Source organism: Parasteatoda tepidariorum, chromosome 3, assembly GCF_043381705.1.
Source record: "Parasteatoda tepidariorum isolate YZ-2023 chromosome 3, CAS_Ptep_4.0, whole genome shotgun sequence".
Lineage (NCBI taxonomy): Eukaryota > Metazoa > Arthropoda > Arachnida > Araneae > Theridiidae > Parasteatoda > Parasteatoda tepidariorum.
Window position 1 is genome coordinate 100,513,082 of NC_092206.1, and position 21,239 is coordinate 100,534,320.

Here is a 21,239-nt window from a genome sequence, read left to right on the forward strand (position 1 = left end):
TAGACGTCGTTGAACAGCCTACCCAATTCCTAGGTTTACGACTAAAAATGTTCATCCGTAACCTTGTAATTTTGAACCCAATCCAGAAGACAAGGGAACTCCTGGATCAAATATTGGGAGAAATTTTAAAGACTTTTTGATGGAACTAACCCTCATTTGCTTTGCATAGTTAATGCTATGAAGCAGTCTTCTTATTTTCATAGTTTTTAACGCAGCTCAAAGATCAAAGTAATTCATAACTTACATACAAGAAAAAAAATCGTCTTTATGGATGATTGATCGAATGTAAACAATAACAATCTTCCTAAAAGTGGAATAAATTTAGAAAACTTCCTGGCTTAATATTCTACGAAGTTCCATTATTACGATTTGAGTTTAAATTTACGCGTCATTTTACCATTCATAAGAGTTTTCTGTCATTTATAAATTCTAACAGGTCGTGAGCCTCTAACAAATTTAATCAAATCAATATCACAGCATAAATAAACTGTAAGGTTAGTCATGTTTTTTAGTGTTATCCCTTATTTGGTTATATTTATGTAAAATAGTACCGTTAGCGTTTTTTTGGGTCGCATCATAGCAAGCTTGCGAAGTCTTCCGAATTCTTTTACTTATTTGTTTCGTTGAAAGTTAGATTGAAAGAACGCGTTATATTGCAAACATTATAAGTAATTATATAGGATGGTGCATTTTTTTCAATCTTAGGAGTAAAAATCAGTAGGACCAGTCATACGATGGATTTTATCCCCTAGCGGCATCTGTACGTAGCTTTACACGGTCAACCCTCCCATATTTTAAATTATTAGAAACAGTGGTCGGAAGTAACGGGTTACAAGTAGCGAAACTGTTGAAGTCGCTACTGCTTCCCGTAGTTTGTAGCTCTACTTTTTAAAAGAAGTAGTGTAGTGAGTAGAACGATACAAAAGAAAAAACAGTAGTTATTTGCCATCCCTGGCAACTACTTTAACTTTAGTTGTTAAGCAAAGTTCAGACGCAAAAAGTTTTCCGAATTTGATTGGTGCAAGCAATGAGAATGCATCTATGGCCGAGATCTACGTCTGATGCTCGGATAAATCGTTGCGAAATCGGTCCAGTTATTCCTGAGAAATCAAATCTTAAATATCTGACTTTTAATCTAATATTTAAATATCACAGGAACCCTAAAGTACGTTTTTGCGTCTGATTTTGTAAATTAAAATATTGTTTTTTGAAGTTATACTTCTTATGCGACTTCCAACAAGGTTGCGTTAAACGTTTAACGCTACATTTTTATTGGCCGGGAAATCACGTCGTAGGATCCAGTTTTTCCTGATTCATTTCCATTTGTTTTTTTTTGTTTTTTTTGGTTCTCTACAGCATAAAAATAATAAAAGTCGTAAAAGTTTTGTTTTTCTATAAATATTTTTTTAGTTTGTCTTGATACACATATAAAAATTTAATAGGGTAGTATTTTTTATTTTCAAATTTAGTGGATAACAATTGTAAAAAATGAGTGAAAACAATCCCACGGACAATGCGACGGATTTAAGGTTATGTCAAGGTACGTCTCTTGTGAATATCAATTGATAGTTATGTTTTCTCTTTTGAAATTACATTATGACGCATTCACATACATTATTAATGCAAATACATTTTCCTGGGCGAGACGATGAGGCAACCACAAGCGCTTCCACTGGTCCACGAGGAAGAAATGCACAATATTCCCGTAATTACAGATCACGGCGGCGAGCGGAGCAGGAAAAAGAGTCGTTGAATAGAACTAGTGATTCTTCTACGACTGCTGATTCTTCTACAATTAACGTCGCATTTTGCGAAGTTTAACTTCTTCCGCGCGGAGAGACTCCACGCACTATTTTTTTTATTTTTTTATTTCCAATGAGNTTCTACGACTGCTGATTCTTCTACAATTAACGTCGCATTTTGCGAAGTTTAACTTCTTCCGCGCGGAGAGACTCCACGCACTATTTTTTTCATTTTTTATTTCCAATGAGCTGCACTATCGGTCTTGCCGATAAGCAGACCTAGTGCGTTCTCCAGAGGTGGTATCCACTCTTTCAGGACCACCACAATGGGTGAGATACCGTTGGTCATGTTAATTTGGACGTTTAGTTTCTGCCACCCTAGATGGCAGCACCGAAACTCTATTTGGATGCTAAAGTGCACTAGGAATTTAATTTTGCCGGAAATGCCAAGAGCCAATAAGGCACTCCAGGGATCTTTTACATGCCGCATAATCATACGACATGGTCGCTGAGGATTTTCTGCAAATTATTATATTGTACGCATTAATAAATGAGTATATTTGCGGCCATGCACTATTTGCACTAATTTGCAGAACTTGAAGATCCGACCATTAGATCAAAAGTTAATCAGGGTGGTTTGTGTTTTGTTTTTCGTACTGTACTTTATTTCTTGGTAATTTCTTGAACAAAGGAACGAGACGTCTTAAAAATAATGCTAAAAAATTTTTAACTTTTCTTTTTAGCGATTAGTGTCTGCTCTAATTGGAGCTCATCATTCTTCTTTGTCACAATATTGAAGAAATTAAACAAATATCAAATACCTAAAGAAAAAATCGTCTCTTTTGTAATAGTGTGGAAGTGTGCTGTGCTTCATATGAAATTCAATTGCTTAGCAGCTTATATTATAAAAATGTTCTTCAATTCATTTTTTTAATTATTTCTTTAATATACCGAAAATGTGATTTATTATTTTAAATATTTAAAGTATAGAATGTTATAAAAATGAGTTTTAAGAGCAAATTAGTTTTCTTTTAAAATTTCTTCGGAAATTAAATAACATTCTTAAAATATAAATCTCAAAAACAATTCGGAAAAAATATGAGTTTAACGTCTGTAAGACGTCCATAAGTCTTTTCCTTTAATTTGTTAATATATAGATTTTTTTTTTGTTAAAATATTTTTTTAAAAAAATCTGCACATTAACAAATTAAAAGAAGAAATATATGAACTTCTGTTTTACAAATATAAACAATATACAACTATATTTTTAGTTCATTTTACTAACATATTCATTCATCATTGTCTAAATATAACTTCATTGAAAATCTTTATTTCTTTATCGCAGCTGTATTTAATTTGTTTTTCTTCATTTGATTTTTACAAATTCATTTCGAGTGATTGATCATTCACCGAGTAATTGATCGTTCTGCCTTTTCTTTTATAATATAGGTCCCGAAGTGAACTGATCGTTTTGTAGAACATCGAAGTCAAACATAACTGGTTGTGGTCAGTGTGCGGGAGGATGACCACTATTGATCAGCCGGCAAAGAGACCGAGAGTGTACGGTATCCAGTGCCGTTCCTGGGGTGGCGAATGCCTGCGTGCAAGAATAATTTTGTGCGCCCCTATATACTATGCTTAAATTTTGATGATAAGGCCAATTTTCATAATCATTTTTAGTTTGAGGTTTAAACTGAATAGTTTCCTTGTAGACTAAAGTCACTTTAGTGTAAGTGTTTGATTATGAAAATGGCCGTAATAAAATAAAACAACGAAAAAATATGACAAAAAATTTATTTTCGACATCAAATAAAATAGACTATTAACGTACAATATAGGTCATAAATAAAACACGTCCATTCGGAAATTAACAAAAAATCTAATATAACTCAATTCACTCAACTGAGTGAATTGAGTTAAAACTCTCAAACGGCGCTCAACGCAAACAAATCCGTTAACTTGAAAATGTGCAAGATCTGTCTAATACCTAAGTACCTAATTATCAAATAACAAGGTAGTTTTAGAACATAACACGTCTTGCTTTTGCAGATGCAAGCTCATTGATCATTTCATTGTGATCGATGGCTTCACATATCTTATTTTCGATTGAAATAACAGCTAAATCTGAAAGCCTTTCCTGGCACATCGAAGTTCACCAATAAGATTTTACAAGTTTTAGCTTTGAAAAACTCCTTTCGCCAGACGCAACAGAAATCGGCAGCGTCAAAAATATCCTTAATGCTATAGACAGGTTTGGAAACAAAGACTGCAAATTTCTCTTGGTTATATAATTCAGAATATCTATGGGTGAGTCTGAGGTATTGCTATAGTTTGATTTTTAATAATTTGCTATAATTTGATTTTTTTCGAATAGTTGAATTTGGCGCCCCTTAAATTGGGCGCCTGCGTGCGGGGCATTCGCTGCATACCCGCCAGGAACGGCACTGACTGTATCAGTCCTAGTTAAAGTGTTTTACCGTGAAGTGCTCACCTTCGCATGCAGGTCGTCTGGCTACCGAAGCAGGGCAACCATCCCTCTGCAGAGAATCAAAATTGAGATGGCATGTCTTCGGATCATCCTCGAGGATATTTCCCAGACAGTCGCTAATAGCTCATTGTGCAGCTCTAGTGCTATGTTAAACAACATCTATGATGTAGTGAAAACGGATCCTAAGAAATTAGAATGATTTCTAGTCTTTGAAGAGAAAATTATGGGACTGAAATAAGCAACCAAAGACGCCTTCACGCGGTAATATATGAAAATGCGTAAATAATTTCAAGAGGACTCTTATGTAAATTAATTTACTATTGTAGCGAATTAAAATTTAAGTAGAAATAGTTTTTCATATCAAATTTTTAAGCTCGGTTGCTCACATTCTTTTGTAAAATTTTTCAAAGAGAAAAGTCATGTTTAAAGTATGTCACCTTAAATATTTTTTGGTTTACTTAAAATATGTTAAATTTATATGTCTAAAAGTTGTTTATTTTTGTAGTTCCAACTAAAGAATTGTTTAAGCAATTCTATGATTTTATCTTAAGCAATATCCGAAATTGTTTATTTCATCTTCAAATGACGATATAAAATTGTTAAATTTGCAATTTCACTACTTCTAAGTTAGTGAAACTATAATCAAAGATATCCTTATCTATAATGCAAAAGAATGATTTTTAATTGACTAAAAATTGTTAGGGATATTTACTTAATATCATAGTTTAATTTTGTTTTTTTAAAAATTTTACCTATATTATTGATTCTATCATTAAAACATAATGAAAATAAATATGGCAAGCCCTCAATAGTTTGTAGGATCAAAATATTCATTGAGCATGCGTTATGTATTGCTAAATTAATTATAATTTTAGTTCTTTTTAAGTGTATGCTTTTATCCTTGCATTGAAATTTTTTTGATCAAACATTAAATGATTTTGAAAGATTTGTTGTATATTTTATACAGCATGTAAGATGATTTTTATATATTTTCAACTAAGAAACTGTGATATTGGTTATACGTACTTCAGTTTTAGAACTCATTTTGTGATTTAAAATTTTCAAATTAAAGATAATTATTTTGCTTCATTATAGGATATTGACATATTTTCAGTTATTATGTAAATATTTCATTTTCTTCCATATGCAAAAATTATATTGAAGAACCCCTAGTCTACCTGAATCTGAAGTAAATGCTCTTCAAATAAGGCAAATTTTTAGAATTGAACTATATAAAATTCTTTATCAAATAACGTTTTCTTTATTATTGTTGCAAGATTAGTTTTCTCAATGTTAGGAATTTGTTTATTACAGAGATTGAGCTGTTTAAAAATCATGTTTCTTCTAAGGGTGCCTACAATAATTTTCTCGGAGTGTCACAACCAAGAATAATTGTAATATTTGAAAAATCATTTTTTCCTTAAAAAAAAAAGTTTTTGTTGGCACCAGAAATTTTCAAACAAAATCATGTTTCTATAAGTTAATTAAAACATTTTGATTTGAAAAAAAATCAGATTTTTATATTTGAATATTTTTTTATTTAAATTAGATTTATTGGATGACTAGTATTAAGAATATCTAATTTTTTACAAGCATTTATACAATCTGAATGAAAAGTAAGTAAATATAAAAAGAATATTTTTAAGTATTACCTTTAATCTTCAGAAATATCTTTCAAATTGGCGTAGAATTAAATAATGATCATGTTACAAAATTAACTACTTTATAAAATGAGTTATTGTTCAATTTTTAAAAATGCATGCACATTAAATTAGTTTATTATTCTAAGATAAAAGCTGTTATACTTTTATTCATAGAAAAGAATAAAATGAGAATAAACTACCAGAAAAGATTTTCTGAAACAAAAATTTTTTTCTTCAGAAAATAGGAAAAGTATTTATACTTACACTCGTGGGCCCAGTTTTTGAGAGAGACTTAATTAAGATACTCAGTCATAATGGCCCTCTAAATCAGCATCACTTGAAATGTGTTCTGTCGATTTCCATTCTGAGAGTTGGGACTTTTTTTTAGACCAGTAATGATTTTTAAAACCTGTCTATTATTTAATTTATTATTGTGAAATTCTTTAAGTAAAATTCCGAAAGAAAAGAGCAAATTTACGAATATATATATTTTCTAATAACAATACATTGAATAAATTATTAAAAGGTTATGTATTTACTAATGATTGTATCAGTATTACTCATCGCACTTAATTTAAATAAAGTAACCAAATTCGAGAATTAAGAATTATCAGATAACTATTTGCACATTTTATAAGTTATTATTCAAAAACCATAGTTTAGCTTATTTATTCAATTTAATTTATACATATGCCAAAAACTAATAGACTAGGAGCTAATAAAGCCTAATTTTAAAGATTGTTAATGATTTATTTGGTTAACATATTTTCACCTGCTAATTAGCCCTTTTTAACAGTCAGGGTTCCACCGGGAGAAGTTCGGCAGTTATTGCTTTGCATTTCCACATTGTTTTGAAAATCCTGATATTTTTATTAGGTATTAAGACGCACAAATCGTGCATTAAAATGACCTCTTTATTTGTTTAGATTTCATCCTAAGGGATTTTTTTTAATTCTCTTATGGCAGAAAATTCCAAAATTTTTAATTGATATTTTTGAGACTTTTGAGTTTCAAGTAGCATAGTTTAATTATCACTTTTGGCATGCTTTATTTGTGCTGGTTTCGTCGAACCAAGTTTTGGATCTTATTTATTTTGCAGTTATTGTTCTTTTTACGTGGTTGTCAATATCCCCATATTTTTAATATATTATTTTTAGGACTTGTTTCATTAAATAACACATTTAATAATAATTAATAATCACTTAATATACTTTATTTGTGCCAATTTCATCGTCAATCTATTATGGGATTTTTTTTTCTTTTGCAGTTGCTACTCACTGATTTCCACATGATCTTTTGAAAATTTCAATATTTTTATTACAATATTACCTCAAATGTGAACATGGATGAAAAAACTGTTTACTGCTTTTTGTAGCTTTAAAAACAGTAAGATTTAGTAATCGTAAGATCTCTATTTCACCAAATATAAATGTCTTGAAGTTAAAAATTTTCCCACCCTATTTTGAGACATGCTTATTTATTTTAAATCATTTTGACAACCATAAAATTTATTTAAAATTAATTACATTACTGGTTAAAAAATACTTTTTTACGCCTACGGACATTAGTTTTAGTTATCTTTAAGTAAACTTTGTATTACTTGATGTTTTAAAAACTTTTTCTTACCCATCTTTATATATATATATTGATAAACCTACTTTTTGAATCCAAAGAAATGTTATTTCTTTTAAAAGAAATATCAGTTTAGTATTCTTCAAGTTTAAAGGAATTTTAATATTTAAAAGCATTTAGTTTTTTGCAAATACCAAGTTGACTGACAAAAAGAATTTAATATCTAAAATAATGTTTATGTGGAATTATGATAATTGCTATCAATATACTTGGGCATGTGGCCCTTCAGGGGTCAACCTGCTGTACTCTCGAAAGGGTTTGTGCAGTCTTTACGCCATATAGTGTGTAAGCAGAATTATTGTAAAATTTAATCAGCTTTGTTAACATCCAATTTATTACATACTATTCAATAAAAAGAAAACATTTTCTGGTTTTAAATTTCGTACTTGAACTCTAATAGCTGATATCGATTCTAATAATTCTGATTATTGAGCTTATAAAGAGTAAGTTTTTTTTCTTTTTCTTGTGTGTAGATGAGAACTCGAAGTGTTTTGAAAGATTTGCAAGTGTCTGCCGCAGACAAGACTATTTTGGTTGGATCCCCTGAACCAAAAATGGTTTCGTCTAAACGGGCTCCAATTTCCCTAAAGGTGCCTACATTGTTCTTAATTACTTTTACAATCTTGTTGTAATGTAAATATTATGCTTATCTCAATTTTATATTTTGCTATTATGAAATGTTCTAATATCTTTAAGTTGTGTGGTTTTTATCCATTTCTGTTACAATCCTTAAAAATATATATATACATATATATTTCTTAAATATCTATTGCCTAAGAATATCTTTTGTTCTAAGTTTGGCCAAGGATATTAGCAGAGTTTTTATCTTTTTAAGTTTTTAATAAGTAAATTACTAGAGTTGCTGGGAATCTGATAAATTGTTAACTCATCACATATTTTTCAAATTTAATTATTGATCAATATAGTTGCACAAAGATGTTTTCTTTTTTCGACGCAAAATCTAAGAACTACTATATTGTAGATATAACATTAGTAACATGGAACTTTATTTGTTAGAGAGCTTTTCCATTAAAGGACACTGCATATCTAATTGGATAATGGTAAGATAGAGCGATTACATTGCCAGATAGTTTGGTAGATTTCCTGGAACTTTTTGCCTAACCAGGAGAAAACAAAATCATCATTGGAAACAAATCTTAAAGCCAAAATCAATATTTAAACCTTATATGAATAATTTGTGAAAGTGGAAGAAAGTTAAGCTATTCTTCAAAACAAACTATGGTAGTGGTGTCATCTATGTTTTTAAAATTTAAATATTTGTTAGTTTAGGTAAGTAAGGAAGAAGTTTACTCATAATATCAGTCATTAGTGTCTAAATCAAAAAACATATTTTTGATAGTGAAAAAATAAAACTGAACATAAAACTTTCTAAAAATTGTTAGTACCTGTATTTATAAAAGGGGAAATAATAGCAAGTTTTGTTATTTGGAGTAGATTTAAACTTCTGCGCCTTACTAAACTTAATGAATAGTGTTAATTTTTTTCTTCATGACATAGTTGATCAAAAAACCTTTATTTTTCAATTTTAGTGCTTTGAAATTTCCAAAGAGAAACCGAAGGTGCCAAAGAGAGTGCTGGAAAAAGAAAATAGTAAAAGTTCTAAAGTGTCAAAACCAAAAAATACAAAGATTGAAAAAGTATCAAAGATTGCCAAATCTGAAGTAAAGAAGTCTTCTCTAAAATTGAAAAAAGAAACTGCCAAACTAAATGTGGCTTCAAATCATCTTAAGGTGAACTCTACTTCAGATGAGGATGTATCAACACAATATAATATCAGTATGGTGATATTCTTTCATTTTTATAAATGCATAGTATTGTGTTAAAATTTTTAATAAAAAAGCGCTTTCATTTCCTTTTTAAGCTTTTGATTTATATAAATTTTATTTATTCTGTTAAACTCACAATATTTAAATTTTTTACATTTTCTTGAGATATTTGAACTTTAAAAAATCAAATCCTAGTTTGGGGATAATAATGCCATGTTTGAGCTACAGTAATGAGCTATTGATGCAACAACGTAAGTCGTGATCTAAAGACAATGTTTGGTAGTCCGCTTTACTGCAAATTAGATTGAGAAAGCAAATCAGCTGAAAGTCCAAAGTTTTTGATATTTTCGGGATTTATTACCAAATCAAATTGCATATTAATGGATGTTGATTGTTGTACAATATTCTTTTCAAACAGAAAGAATTGAATATAATCTTTAAAAAATAGAGCAATATCTTATAAACATAAAGTTCGAATTTTTGGAACAAAATGACTTTAAAAATCCTGATTATTCGTTAAAAAAAATTACTCAATTTGTGCTCTAAATTTTTAGAATATTTTTAACAAATTGGTTCTTTGATATCTGACTAAACTAAAAGTAGAAAAAAAAAATTTTTTTAATGAATTTCAGAAACAATAGAAAGCAACAAAGACAGCCTATTTCTTTGAACTCAATGTATCTGTTGAAATAAATAAATAAGATTAACTTTTTATTAATATTTTCAAGGAAAGAAGGTACTGTATTAAAGTAATTTTTTAATTTAATTATCAAATTATAATTTTGCTATGAGAATTTTCTTTTTACCTAAAATTATTCTCTTTTGAAATCAAAATTTAAGATTAAAAAGTTATTCTTAGAATATCTTAAACCCATCAAACTGAGTTTTTCTTTTAATAATGTCCCTGAATGTATAAAGCAAATGTATATTTATGTGACAGAAATAATATTGCAATTGAAGAATAAATTGAGACTGTCATGCTCGCGCAACCTCCCTAAAAAAAATATTCTTGAAGTTATTATTTTGAAGTTGTTTAAAATATAATGGAAAATTTTGGGCAATTTCATAACATTAAATATCTCAATGTAAGCATGATACTTAGAAAATTTATAACTTGTGTCATTTCTGCATCATACAGTTCATTTATTGTAACCACTATAATTTAATTCAATAATTATTACAATGTTATGATTATTACTAATTAGTTCTATTACATATTTTAGATTCTATTACAAAATATCCAATCATGGAAATATTAATTATCTTAATGTATTTGGCTATACTTAATTTATAGTACTTAGATACTTAGTACTTAGAAAAATATTTTGTTGTAACATTACTGCGATTTAGAAACATAAAGGTTATTTTCTCAATGTGTTAACTTTTATGTCCTTAAGCAATATGTATATCTTATTATAATATTCGTTTTCATTGTTTAATGGTACATTTTGCTTAAAATGCTCACAAAGAGTTAAATAAAATATGCATCAGATACATTTTGTATTTAAAATATATTTTTAAATAAATAAAAATGCCATTACTGCATATGTCCCAAACACACATTTCTAAATTTTCTGAGTAATTTACTATATTATGAAAGAATGAGACAAATGCATACATATTCTGATATGGTATGCCTGTCTGCTTAAATATATTATATCATAGATGTTCTTAGAATAATTTGTATGTTCTACACATTTTGTATGGATCCTGAACTTTTGTGATTACCATCCCAAATACGATAAGCTCCAATAAAATAAAAAAAAACTATAGATGGCTCTAGTTTAAGAAAATATAACTTCCAGGTTACTAAGAACATTCTTTTCTACCGAACTGTAAAGTTTACCATTTCTTTAAGGGTCCAATCAGCTTAATTTAACCTTCATAAAAATAAAATAAAAATCTGTGTGGCTAGATTGAAAATAACTGAATCTTCTAAAAAATTGCAAACTTGTAACAAAAATTTGATTTGTAAAAAAATTTAATAGCTTTTAGATAATACGAACAATTTAATTAACGAAAGTTCTTTATCTATGTATAAAAAATAATAATTTTAATTTATAATTTCAGCAACATTAATGTCTAAATTTTGTAAATTTCTTTGTCAGTATAATTGAGTATAAATAAAAATTTGATCCTTCAAAAATAACAATCTTCACACATTTGCAAATTCAACTACTCTTTGAAATTTCTTAATTTTAGAATAATAGTATTGAAATAGGTGATGAAATGATCAAAAATAAAACCTATGTAAAAAGTTAGCTAAAATTTTACTGGGCATTTGGAAGAAAACTTTTTTATTAATTGTATGCTCAAAATAAAATAGTGCGATTTAAAAAATGCCACCAAAGCAAATTTCTATCCGTTTATAAATCATAAATAATTTTGATAATATATGCAAATTATATTTTAAAATATCTGTTTAATTATTATAGAGCAATTGATGTAGTTAAAAAAATATTTTGGAATTAAAAAGTTTCTAGTTTGTCATTACCTGCCAACTTTGTAATTACTGTACCAGTCCAAAAATCTCATTTTAATGTAGACAAGAATTTTGGTTTTAAATCATTAAGTGTTTGCTTGCAAAAAAATAAATAAAATAATATATTGTAATTGTCTTATTGTAATAAAATAAGTGATACAAAGATGTTTTTACATTGAAAAAGTATAACTTATGAAAAATCCTAATATTTCTTTAAAATTCTAGATATAATTTATTTTTAAGTATTAATTAAATTTTCAATCAAATATTTAAAATGTTTTCCTCTATTTACTTATTAATTATTGGTTCATAAGGAAAAAGAAGAAAAAGTACCTAATGTTTTTGAGTTTAATTTAGAAAGTCAGAAATACTATTCTAGAATAGTATTTCTCACTTTCTAAATTAAAATAAAACAAATTTGATTTTAGCTACTTTTGATTTACTCGTTTTGATTTATTTTAAATGTCATTTACTTATTCTGAATTTGTTTAAATCAGTTTCATTCTTTGATTAGATTCTTGAGTTTTTAATAGGCAAAAGTTAGCGGTTTGGGAAAATCACGCAAAAATCATTAAATGATTTGTGTGTGGACACTTTTTTTTGTCCAGTAGACATGGCAATCTTTAAATAGCTGCGATTACTTTGTTTTGATATTTTTTATGTATACAGTGGCTGCTACTTATTAAAATCTCATTCGTTCAAGGGACATCTCAATGATTAAGAAAAAAATGTTAGAAAATTTAACTTTGCAAATACTCTAAAAGCTAAACCAGTTACATTTAATATTTTATTTTAAATTTACATTTGTCATTTTGATTAAACATTTACAGGAAGGCTCTAAAATATTGGCTTATTAAATGTTTCTTTTTTTTTTAAAGATATGCTGTCTAAAATCTTGATTTTATGAAATTGTAATAAAAGTTCTGATTTGATTCTTAAAAGCAGCTGATTTTATGATTCATTGATTATTAGTGGTGGTCACTGTATATTTAAATTGTAACCTTTAAACAAGGATTTTATTTATTTTAATTCAATTTCACTCTGTTTACAGCAAATGTCACTGTTAATCAAAATGTATCTGACATCATTCCAGTAGTGACCTCTTTTGGTAAGATTTCTTTCAGTTTCACAGGCAGATTATTTATCTCAGATTATTTATATTTCGTATTTAATTTTAGATTCCAATTCATTTTCTTATTGGCAAGATCTTGCAGAACAAAGGCGGATCGCCCTAGAGAAGGCTTTGTTTGAAAATGAACAAGTATACACCTTTTTTATTTCGATAGAAGCTTTTTCAGTCATCGCTTTATCTTATATTTAGCAGGGGTCTGTCAAGGTTTTTCTGTGAGGTACCTATCGTGAAAAATTAGACATAATTTGAGAAAATTAAAAATTATATTAAAAAATCAACACAAAAATGTGGTACAAATATGGATTTATCGTTTCTTACGGGATACAAAAACAAAATTTTTAAAAAGTATTTTGTGAAACTACCGTTTTTCCTAAAGTTGCATTTGTAAAGGTACCGCTAAATGGTAGTAAATTTGTCCTGGACAGACCCCTGTTTAGTGTATTGTGTATTTTAACTATAAAATTTTAATAGTTATTACTTCATAGAAATAAAATGAAAGTAAAAATATAATTTTTATCTAAAAAATCTTTCTGGAATAGGCAATTACAGCATCTCTTAATTTTTATTTTCAATCCTAACTTATTGGAAATTCTCTTTTGAATCCGAAAATTTGATTGTTTTTTTCCCCAAAATGTTTATTAATCTAACATTTAAGTCTTCCAAAAAAAAAAGCCTCTGTATGATGCAAAACTAGCCCTGATTGGTTATGATATGTGCTTAATGGAAGCATGCCGTCTCGATCCTCTAAGGCTATTTCAATGCTTCTTTAGTTTTGATATCTTTTATATCCTATGAACTTTGTATATTATTAATAAAAATTTCGTGAAAATTAAATTGACAATTTTGAGAGTCTATGTAAAATGAAAGTAATGTTTTTAAAACTTCAAACTGTTTATCACTAAAATCTAAAATAGCTGAAGAAATGATTATGCAGCTCTTCTCAACAAATCAAAACTTTAATAGAGGAAGAAAACCTCAGATTAAGCCTTCGGTATTGCTGAAAATGAATCGGCGCTATCAAGAATCTAACCCATCGAAAAATATCTATCCATCATCATCATCGCCACAATGCGTTTATGCTTAAAATTTCATTTAATGTTATTTAATTTAGTCACTTAATTTCAGCGAATATTAAGTTTAACGTTTTTGTTTAACTGAAGCTAAAAAAAATTTATCTTTAGCGTTTTTATTCTGTAATTAAAAATTTTGAGATGGCGAATAATTTTTTTATATGTATTTATGAAACTTAATGTTTGTAATGTTGAACTAAATAAATGCATATGTTTGAATTTAATACTCTTTTAACATTGATTTAACTCAATTAAAAGAAAGTAAATAAAAAATCTACTGGAATATTTATTTATTTTTTATCTTTTAACTATATTTTAAAATTAAGATTAGCATGGTTATAAAATAATGAAGGTTCAAAATTATTTTGTATTTATATCAAGTAATATCAAGCATCCATAACACATTCTAATACCTCTTTACTGGTTTAATAAATATTAAATATACAAAACTAAAAAATCTTTTCAATTATTAACAGTGGATACAATTGAAAACTAAAAATGCTCTATATTAAGCTACATTAGGGCACAATTTATTATGCATATCTTTATTTTCACATAGTTATTTACAATCTAAAATAGTTGGATTTTATTCCAAAAATTCAAACGAAAGCAAGAAGTTAGTAGCTTTCATAACACTTTGATTGCAAAGGAACAGCAGATCGCAAGTGACATCAGCTGTTGAATAATCACATGAATCCCCATTTCAGATGAAAATTAAGGTTTTTTTGTTTAAAAATAACTTAATTAGCACTCTTAGAAAAGTAATAATGTTTTTTGAGGAATTCTGAATGCATTAAGATTTTTAAAAAAAGTTGACTGTAAAAAATTGTCTATTACATTCAATTATGGCAATGGTTTATTACCTCTTTGCGCTGATTTTTTTTTTGTAGGTAATATAGTGTATAGGGTAAAATGAATGGCCGCCACTGAGGGACTAAAGATAAAGCATGTACTCAACTTCTCTTATTATTCAAGGACGCCTAAACGTACCCTGAAAGTTTAGGTTATTTTACTCTGGTTCAAAATTTCAGGCAACTGGATTTAGTTGTCAAAGATTTCATTTAACTTAATTTCATGTTACATGGGTGGCTGCCTACTTGGAATTATCAGGGAGTTTTTTATTCTCAAAAAGTCTGAGACATTTCGATAAAAATCGGGGAATTTTTTAAAACTATTTTTTAAATTTTTCCTAATATCTTACCATTCATTATACGTACTTCTTTTAGTAGGAAAATTGTTACCAAATGGTCGAAATATTGCCAACTTAGCAATACTTAGCCAGCATCAAATATTGCTAGATTATAACCCTGACAAATTAGATAAGAATGCGGAATGAAACTCTTCTATGGTTGCTAAATGAAGAAACTTTTGATCTTTTTGGAAACTATGCAGTTCATGAAAGTCAAAGAATATAGGGATTAGAATATTTTCTCTTCATAAAAAGCAGAGAAATCATTTTCATTACTATCATTTTTTGAGGCATTTTGTTTTGAATTTCCCTGGAATGCTTTGTAATGTAATAAAAAGTACAATTCTCATACATGAAATAATTTAAAATGGCTGTGGAATTCATTTTATAATTAATTTCATTATAGCTGCTCATCCACTGAAAGGTTGATGAATAAGCCTTGGAACTATTTTGTATATAAAGACACTTGTTCTATATGCGAATAATTTCCATGTGTTTATATTTTGTTTTTATTGTCTTTTTTAATATAAAATGTATTCCTCAATATTTGTGGGCTTGTTTTAATCTCAATATTAATTTACTTTTCTCAAATCTGGTTTTATTGATCTTTAACTTTGTTAATAATTGTTATACTTATGTAATTGTTTTACTTTATTTTAAGTATGTATACATCCTTTTTTTTATTTTTAATCCAGTTTAGTACATAGTGTTAATGAATCCGTTGTCTGTGTGTATATATTAGTTATAGATCTGCGTTATTTATGAAATACATATTAAACGATGGACACGGGACGTTAAAAAGAAAAATTTGTAATTTTTATTCTATCATCTTCAAATTTTAACGGAATATTGGTAGCATAAGTAGAAGTCTGATTGCAAAGTTTTAGAAAAAATAATTATTAGTTTTAAAGTTAGGTAAAAGTATGGTTTTTAATTGTTTGTAGTTAGAACGTTCCTTGTGAACGAATTTTAATTTTTTAATTAAATTTTTACCTGAATGCATGGTTCAAAGGCGTTTGAATAAATTAAAGTAGTTGTAATTGTATAAAAATATTATGTAGGTACTACAGTATTTACTAAATTTTTATTTTGTCTCTTTAAATTTCTTCAAAAGAAAAACATGCTTTTTGTTTGTTCAATTATTAAAAAATTAAATTAAGATATTGAGTTAATCAAATGCATTTTGAATTAAAGAAGACACATCAAAGTGTATCTAAAAAAATTTTTAACAATGCCGACTGGTGGAAGAAACCTTTTGAAATGGTGAGAATATTTAAAAATTCCTTTTCGAGAAAAAGAAACTTTTTCAACGAGAACTACATGTTGATTTAGTTCTCATTGCAAAGTTATTAAAGCAAAGTTGCACCTTTGCAAATTCATAATCTCATTACTCTGATTTAAACATGGTTTGTTTCCTGTTACTTTAATATCTGAAAAACCAAACAATGGATTTTGAAGCATTTTTCTCATTTTGAATCCTCAATAAATTACATATTGCCTTGAAATGTTTCAAAATATTTTCTGGTGGCCTCCCTGTCCACTTGTATCTCAATTGAAAAACTAAATCCATGCACCTGAGAGAAACAATTGGATAAACTTTCAATTTTTTTTTTAAAACTAGAACCGGGAAATTTGAAAAATGTATGCTCTGTAGCACACAGAATGCAAAAAATTCTTAAACTTAATCCTTTTTCTTGTTATAATTTTTCTAAAGGTATCAGTCTAATGAAGGAAACCCTAATTTTTGGTCCTTTTTTTTCCCCCTTTATTTTTTAGTTTTAGCTCATTTTTCTCAATCAATTTCAGCTCTTTTTTCATTTTCTTTCATTTTTTGTATATTTTCAATGATATTTTACATTTTAAGTGCACTTTACATGTGAATTTCATGTTTAATCTTATTTTAAATATTCTCCCAAAACAAGTGTTGATGTTGAACAGAGTTTTTAAAATATTAAAAATTTGCTTTTGGTCTGCCATCTTTCAACTTCAGTAATATTAAATTTTTGTTGCTATAATGCTATTCTGATGTTTTTGAAGACTGTAATTACAAATTGATACATTTCTATTCATCTGGTTTTTATTTACATTTTTTTTATAAACTATGTTTGTTTTTTTTACTAAATTTTTAAATGCAGATTTTTGCAATTTAGTTTTTATATATAAAAATTGCCAATATGAAACTTGCTTTCAAAAATTTTTGAGAAAATTTTTTTTCATTTTATGGTTATTTGAATTTTTTTTTTTTTTTTTGCATTTTATAAGGGCAGTTTTTAACATCCTAGCCTTGCTTCTCAGTGTTATTTAAAGGAAAATGTTTCCTTCTTCAGTGAATGCAGTATATATTCCCATATACATTAAGAGATAACTATTTTAATATTTCAATGTATTTTAGCTATTTGACTCACTCACAGTTCTACAAACAGAAAATTCTATTCTAAAGGATGCTTTGGACTCAGCAGAAAAGCTTTTAAAAATGGTGAGTTGGAAGGAAAAAAAACTGATTTCTCTTAAGGAAAGAACTTAATTCAGAATCAAATATAGTTTTCAAACTTCTGTTTTGAAATGTATTAAGCCTGTAAACTTGTTTCAATTCATTAAGAATTGAAAAGCACTTTATGGGTTTTTTTTTAGTGGTAAAATATTTTTAAGATTGATTTATAGGAAGAAATTCCTTTAAATTTATTACCTAAATTTATTTTTGTTTATTAAATTTATTTTTAAGCTCATTTTGAAAGTTTTTTTTTCTTGTAAAAATAAATACTATACTATATCAGTATTGCACATGCTTTTTTCTAATTTGAGAATCATGCGTTATAAAAGCAGAGCAACAAAATAAGTGATTTTTTTTTCTTCTAATTATATTTCTCTGATGTTGCAGTGAAATTAAACTCTAAAAAATGCTCTAAGCAAAGATTTGTTTTACGACGTACAAGTATCTCACTTAATAATGAAAGAAATTGATGAATTATGGATGATGAGTAGTTGTTCAACACTCCAAAACAGTCTGTTTGGTTTTTAAAATAGTTTTGTTTCCCTCTCACACTTCAAAAGTCTGTTCTCATCATATATTCTGTTTCAAGATTCAAAAATAAAGAATACTTTACTTCTATTCTGAAATAAAAATTAGCTTTGCTTCCGTTCTGAAATAAAAATTAGTTTTAGGATGATTTTTATGTATAAAAGAATTTAGAAAATCGAATTAATAGTTATGAAGAAAAAAAAGAAACTTTGCTTACAGTTTCTAGGGGGAGGGGGGTTTACTGAATAGCTAGTTGAAATATTCATTTTTAGCTTGCCTACTTTCACAAAAGAGATTTTAGTCTGCATTAAAATGAATTTTCGCATTTTTGATCTTTAAAAATGCTGTGGGTGCATAACAAGCTATAAAGCCTTCCCAAGGGAGGTCAAGGCAGATTTTCTCTGTGAATATCGCATTATCTCAAGATCATTGGCTCGAATCAGACTTATAATCTGACAAAACTTTGAAACGTATGCTACCACATGCATGCCAATTGGATTCTTTTGATTTCGCCATTTCAAATTTTTGGAACGGCGCAGAAATCTGCTAATATCGCGATTTCAATATCAAACATAGATTTTTGTACTTACATGATTTAAAAGTGATTCGTGTTGACGTCATTTATAAATCCAATATCGCGATATTTGCTTTAATCTAATATTTCCGCGTTTTTAAAACCCAATATCGTGATTCATATTCACGAGTCTTTAAAATCCAATAGTGCGATTCGTAATCTCGCCCTTGTAAAATCAAGCATCGATTTTCGTATTTAGGGGAGAGTCAGGTACCCCAGCCCACTGTCAATTTCATATGTATAGAGTATTTTTTCCAGTCAATGGGCCATCAGACATTAATTGTTATATTAAAAAAAGATTAGTTTCAAGTATTTATGCAGCTGGTAACATGGTAAACAATAGTTTTGAAAATGTTGAATACAGTAGTCGTGAAATTAAAAAAAAATTGGTTGAATGTTTCGATTAAACTTCATTTTAATGCTAAAAAAATAATTTTTTCTATACATACAGCATTAAAGTATGTAGTCTTAAGTTTAATTTGCACGAAGAAAGAAGTTTATATGTGAAAAATTGTTCGAGTAATTACAAATTTACAAAAAAATTGGATTTCGGGTAGCCCCGCTCACATGAATGTCGGGTATCACCGCCCAATTTTATTTCGTCGATAAATGTACGGTTGCAAAGATTATTATTTTATTGCTTCAAATTTGAATGTTATATGCATTTTTAACAACAAATATATGTTTTAATATTATATGAAACATAAATTTATATATTTAAAAATGAAAAATTAAATATTTTTAAAATGTAATTGATATATCCAAATTAAATTTAATATCAAGAAATCATAAATATTATGATAAGCTATTTGCTTACTTATTTATTTTCACTTATTTGTGAACGAATCAATCTACAGAAGCATTTGAATGCAATCAAAATACAAAGTGAATTTGTAATTTTATAAGAAGTATTTTATATTAAGTTTATAAGAAGAGATCAACCAAATAAGTTTATATTGAAAAACAACTATTGTTATTAATTATTGTTACTTAAATTAAATTATTTTCGTTGAATATTTAATATAAATATATATTAATATTATAATATATTAATATACATTATAATGATAAAAAGTATGACATTTGTTTAAAATGATAGAATTCACTAAAAGTATGTAATAAATAAAATAATGTTGTGATAAAAATGACAAATGAGGTTTATCTATTGTCAATACATTGGTCATTCTCATTTACACCTGAAAAAATAGCCAAAAAACACAATTTTTGTAACTGGGCGGGGCTACCCGACACATTTTGAAAAGAGCTGAAAAACATGTTTTTTTAAATTTCTATTTTTTTAAGTTTAACTATTCTTTTTTTGGTTTATTCTTTTTGCATTATTTAATTAGATGATAAAACAATAGAAACATACAAAAATGTTGATTATTACTCAGTATTATACAGAAATATAAGCAATACTCCTTAAGTGAGTGGGGCTACCTGACTCTCCCCTATATGTGATTTAGACACTGCGATTTGTATTCACATGATCTAAAAATTACACTTCGTGGTTCGTATGGACGCAATTTAAAAATTCAATATTGCAATTTGTATTTTTACGTTTTAAATCCTGTATCGTGATTCATATTCGCGCGATTTTAAAATCAAATTGTTGGGTAAATACTTACTAAAACAACACTTCTGCACTCACTTCTCGTGCTATTTTAATGAGAAGTGAATGCAGAAGTGTCGTTTTAGTTTTGAACCAGCGAAATGTCTCTATTCTTTTTAAGAAGTAAGTTTTTTTCATGAATTAGTTACCATAAAGGTATGATATTCTTCATTAGTAGGAAATTTTATTATAAATGTTAATTCAATACGTTAAATATGAAACATGTTGTCATTTGATATCGATTTTTTGCTCATTAAGCTTTCAGTTTGTGTCAGGCTCCCTAATTTTGTGGCCAACAGCACTATTGTGCTCAATTAGTACATAATTAAATACAATGAATACAAGTTAAGATTAAATAGGTGATAAAACTTTTTAGGTATCTCTCATTTAGCACCCAATCTTGAAACTGACCCATGTTTGATTATATAGAATGCAGCACTCTGTATTTTGTATATAAAAATTTCTACAAAGCAAAGTTCTATTGCAATGTTTCACCATTGTTAATACTCCAAAACTTTATTAGAATAGTTTAGATTTTATGTGTTTCCTTCGAAGATAGATTAAAATTGGTAATTTTAATATCTTTCCACAAAAACTGTTTCTAAAGTGTATTTGTTGAATTTAGAAAAATATTGAATGAAAATGCATTTGACTCTAAGTTAAATTTTTCTTTTCTTTCAGGAGGGTGTTTTGGATTGATTTTTTCTAATATGCTTAAAATATTCTGTGGTGTATCTTTTCTCTTGTGATAATAAAATTTATTTTATATTTATTATTTATTGGAATTATGATGCTTTCTGAATTTTCTCCATTTGAATGTAGTGAAAATTCACCTCTTTCAAAGAATTTCATAAATTCACTCTCTTAAA

General features: G+C 27.5%; 1 protein-coding gene across 2 annotated transcripts; it reads left to right on the forward strand.

The window, feature by feature from the left end:
• Positions 1–4,476: 4,476 nt before the first annotated feature.
• LOC107442965 (uncharacterized) lies at positions 4,477–21,145 on the forward strand. Of its 2 annotated transcripts, XM_043050710.2 has the most exons (7): positions 4,477–4,658; positions 7,979–8,095; positions 9,056–9,302; positions 12,826–12,882; positions 12,953–13,035; positions 17,558–17,641; positions 21,052–21,145. In XM_043050710.2, the coding sequence occupies exons 1-7, from the start codon at positions 4,650–4,652 to the stop codon at positions 21,067–21,069; spliced, it is 615 nt and encodes a 204-aa protein (XP_042906644.1). In that variant the 5' UTR covers positions 4,477–4,649; the 3' UTR covers positions 21,070–21,145. The 2 variants fall into 2 exon arrangements, with proteins under 2 accessions (XP_042906644.1, XP_071035153.1); XM_071179052.1 differs by lacking the exons at positions 17,558–17,641; positions 21,052–21,145 and adding an exon at positions 15,203–15,711 and having other exon boundaries at positions 4,481–4,658.
• The last annotated feature ends 94 nt before the right edge of the window (positions 21,146–21,239 follow it).

Excerpts from the sequence above, each read along its gene's own strand:
- LOC107442965 (XM_043050710.2), top strand. Across the intron at positions 8,096-9,055 it reads GGGCTCCAATTTCCCTAAAG|TGCTTTGAAATTTCCAAAGA; the intron begins GTGCCTACATTG and ends TTTCAATTTTAG. Across the intron at positions 12,883-12,952 it reads TCCAGTAGTGACCTCTTTTG|ATTCCAATTCATTTTCTTAT; the intron begins GTAAGATTTCTT and ends ATTTAATTTTAG.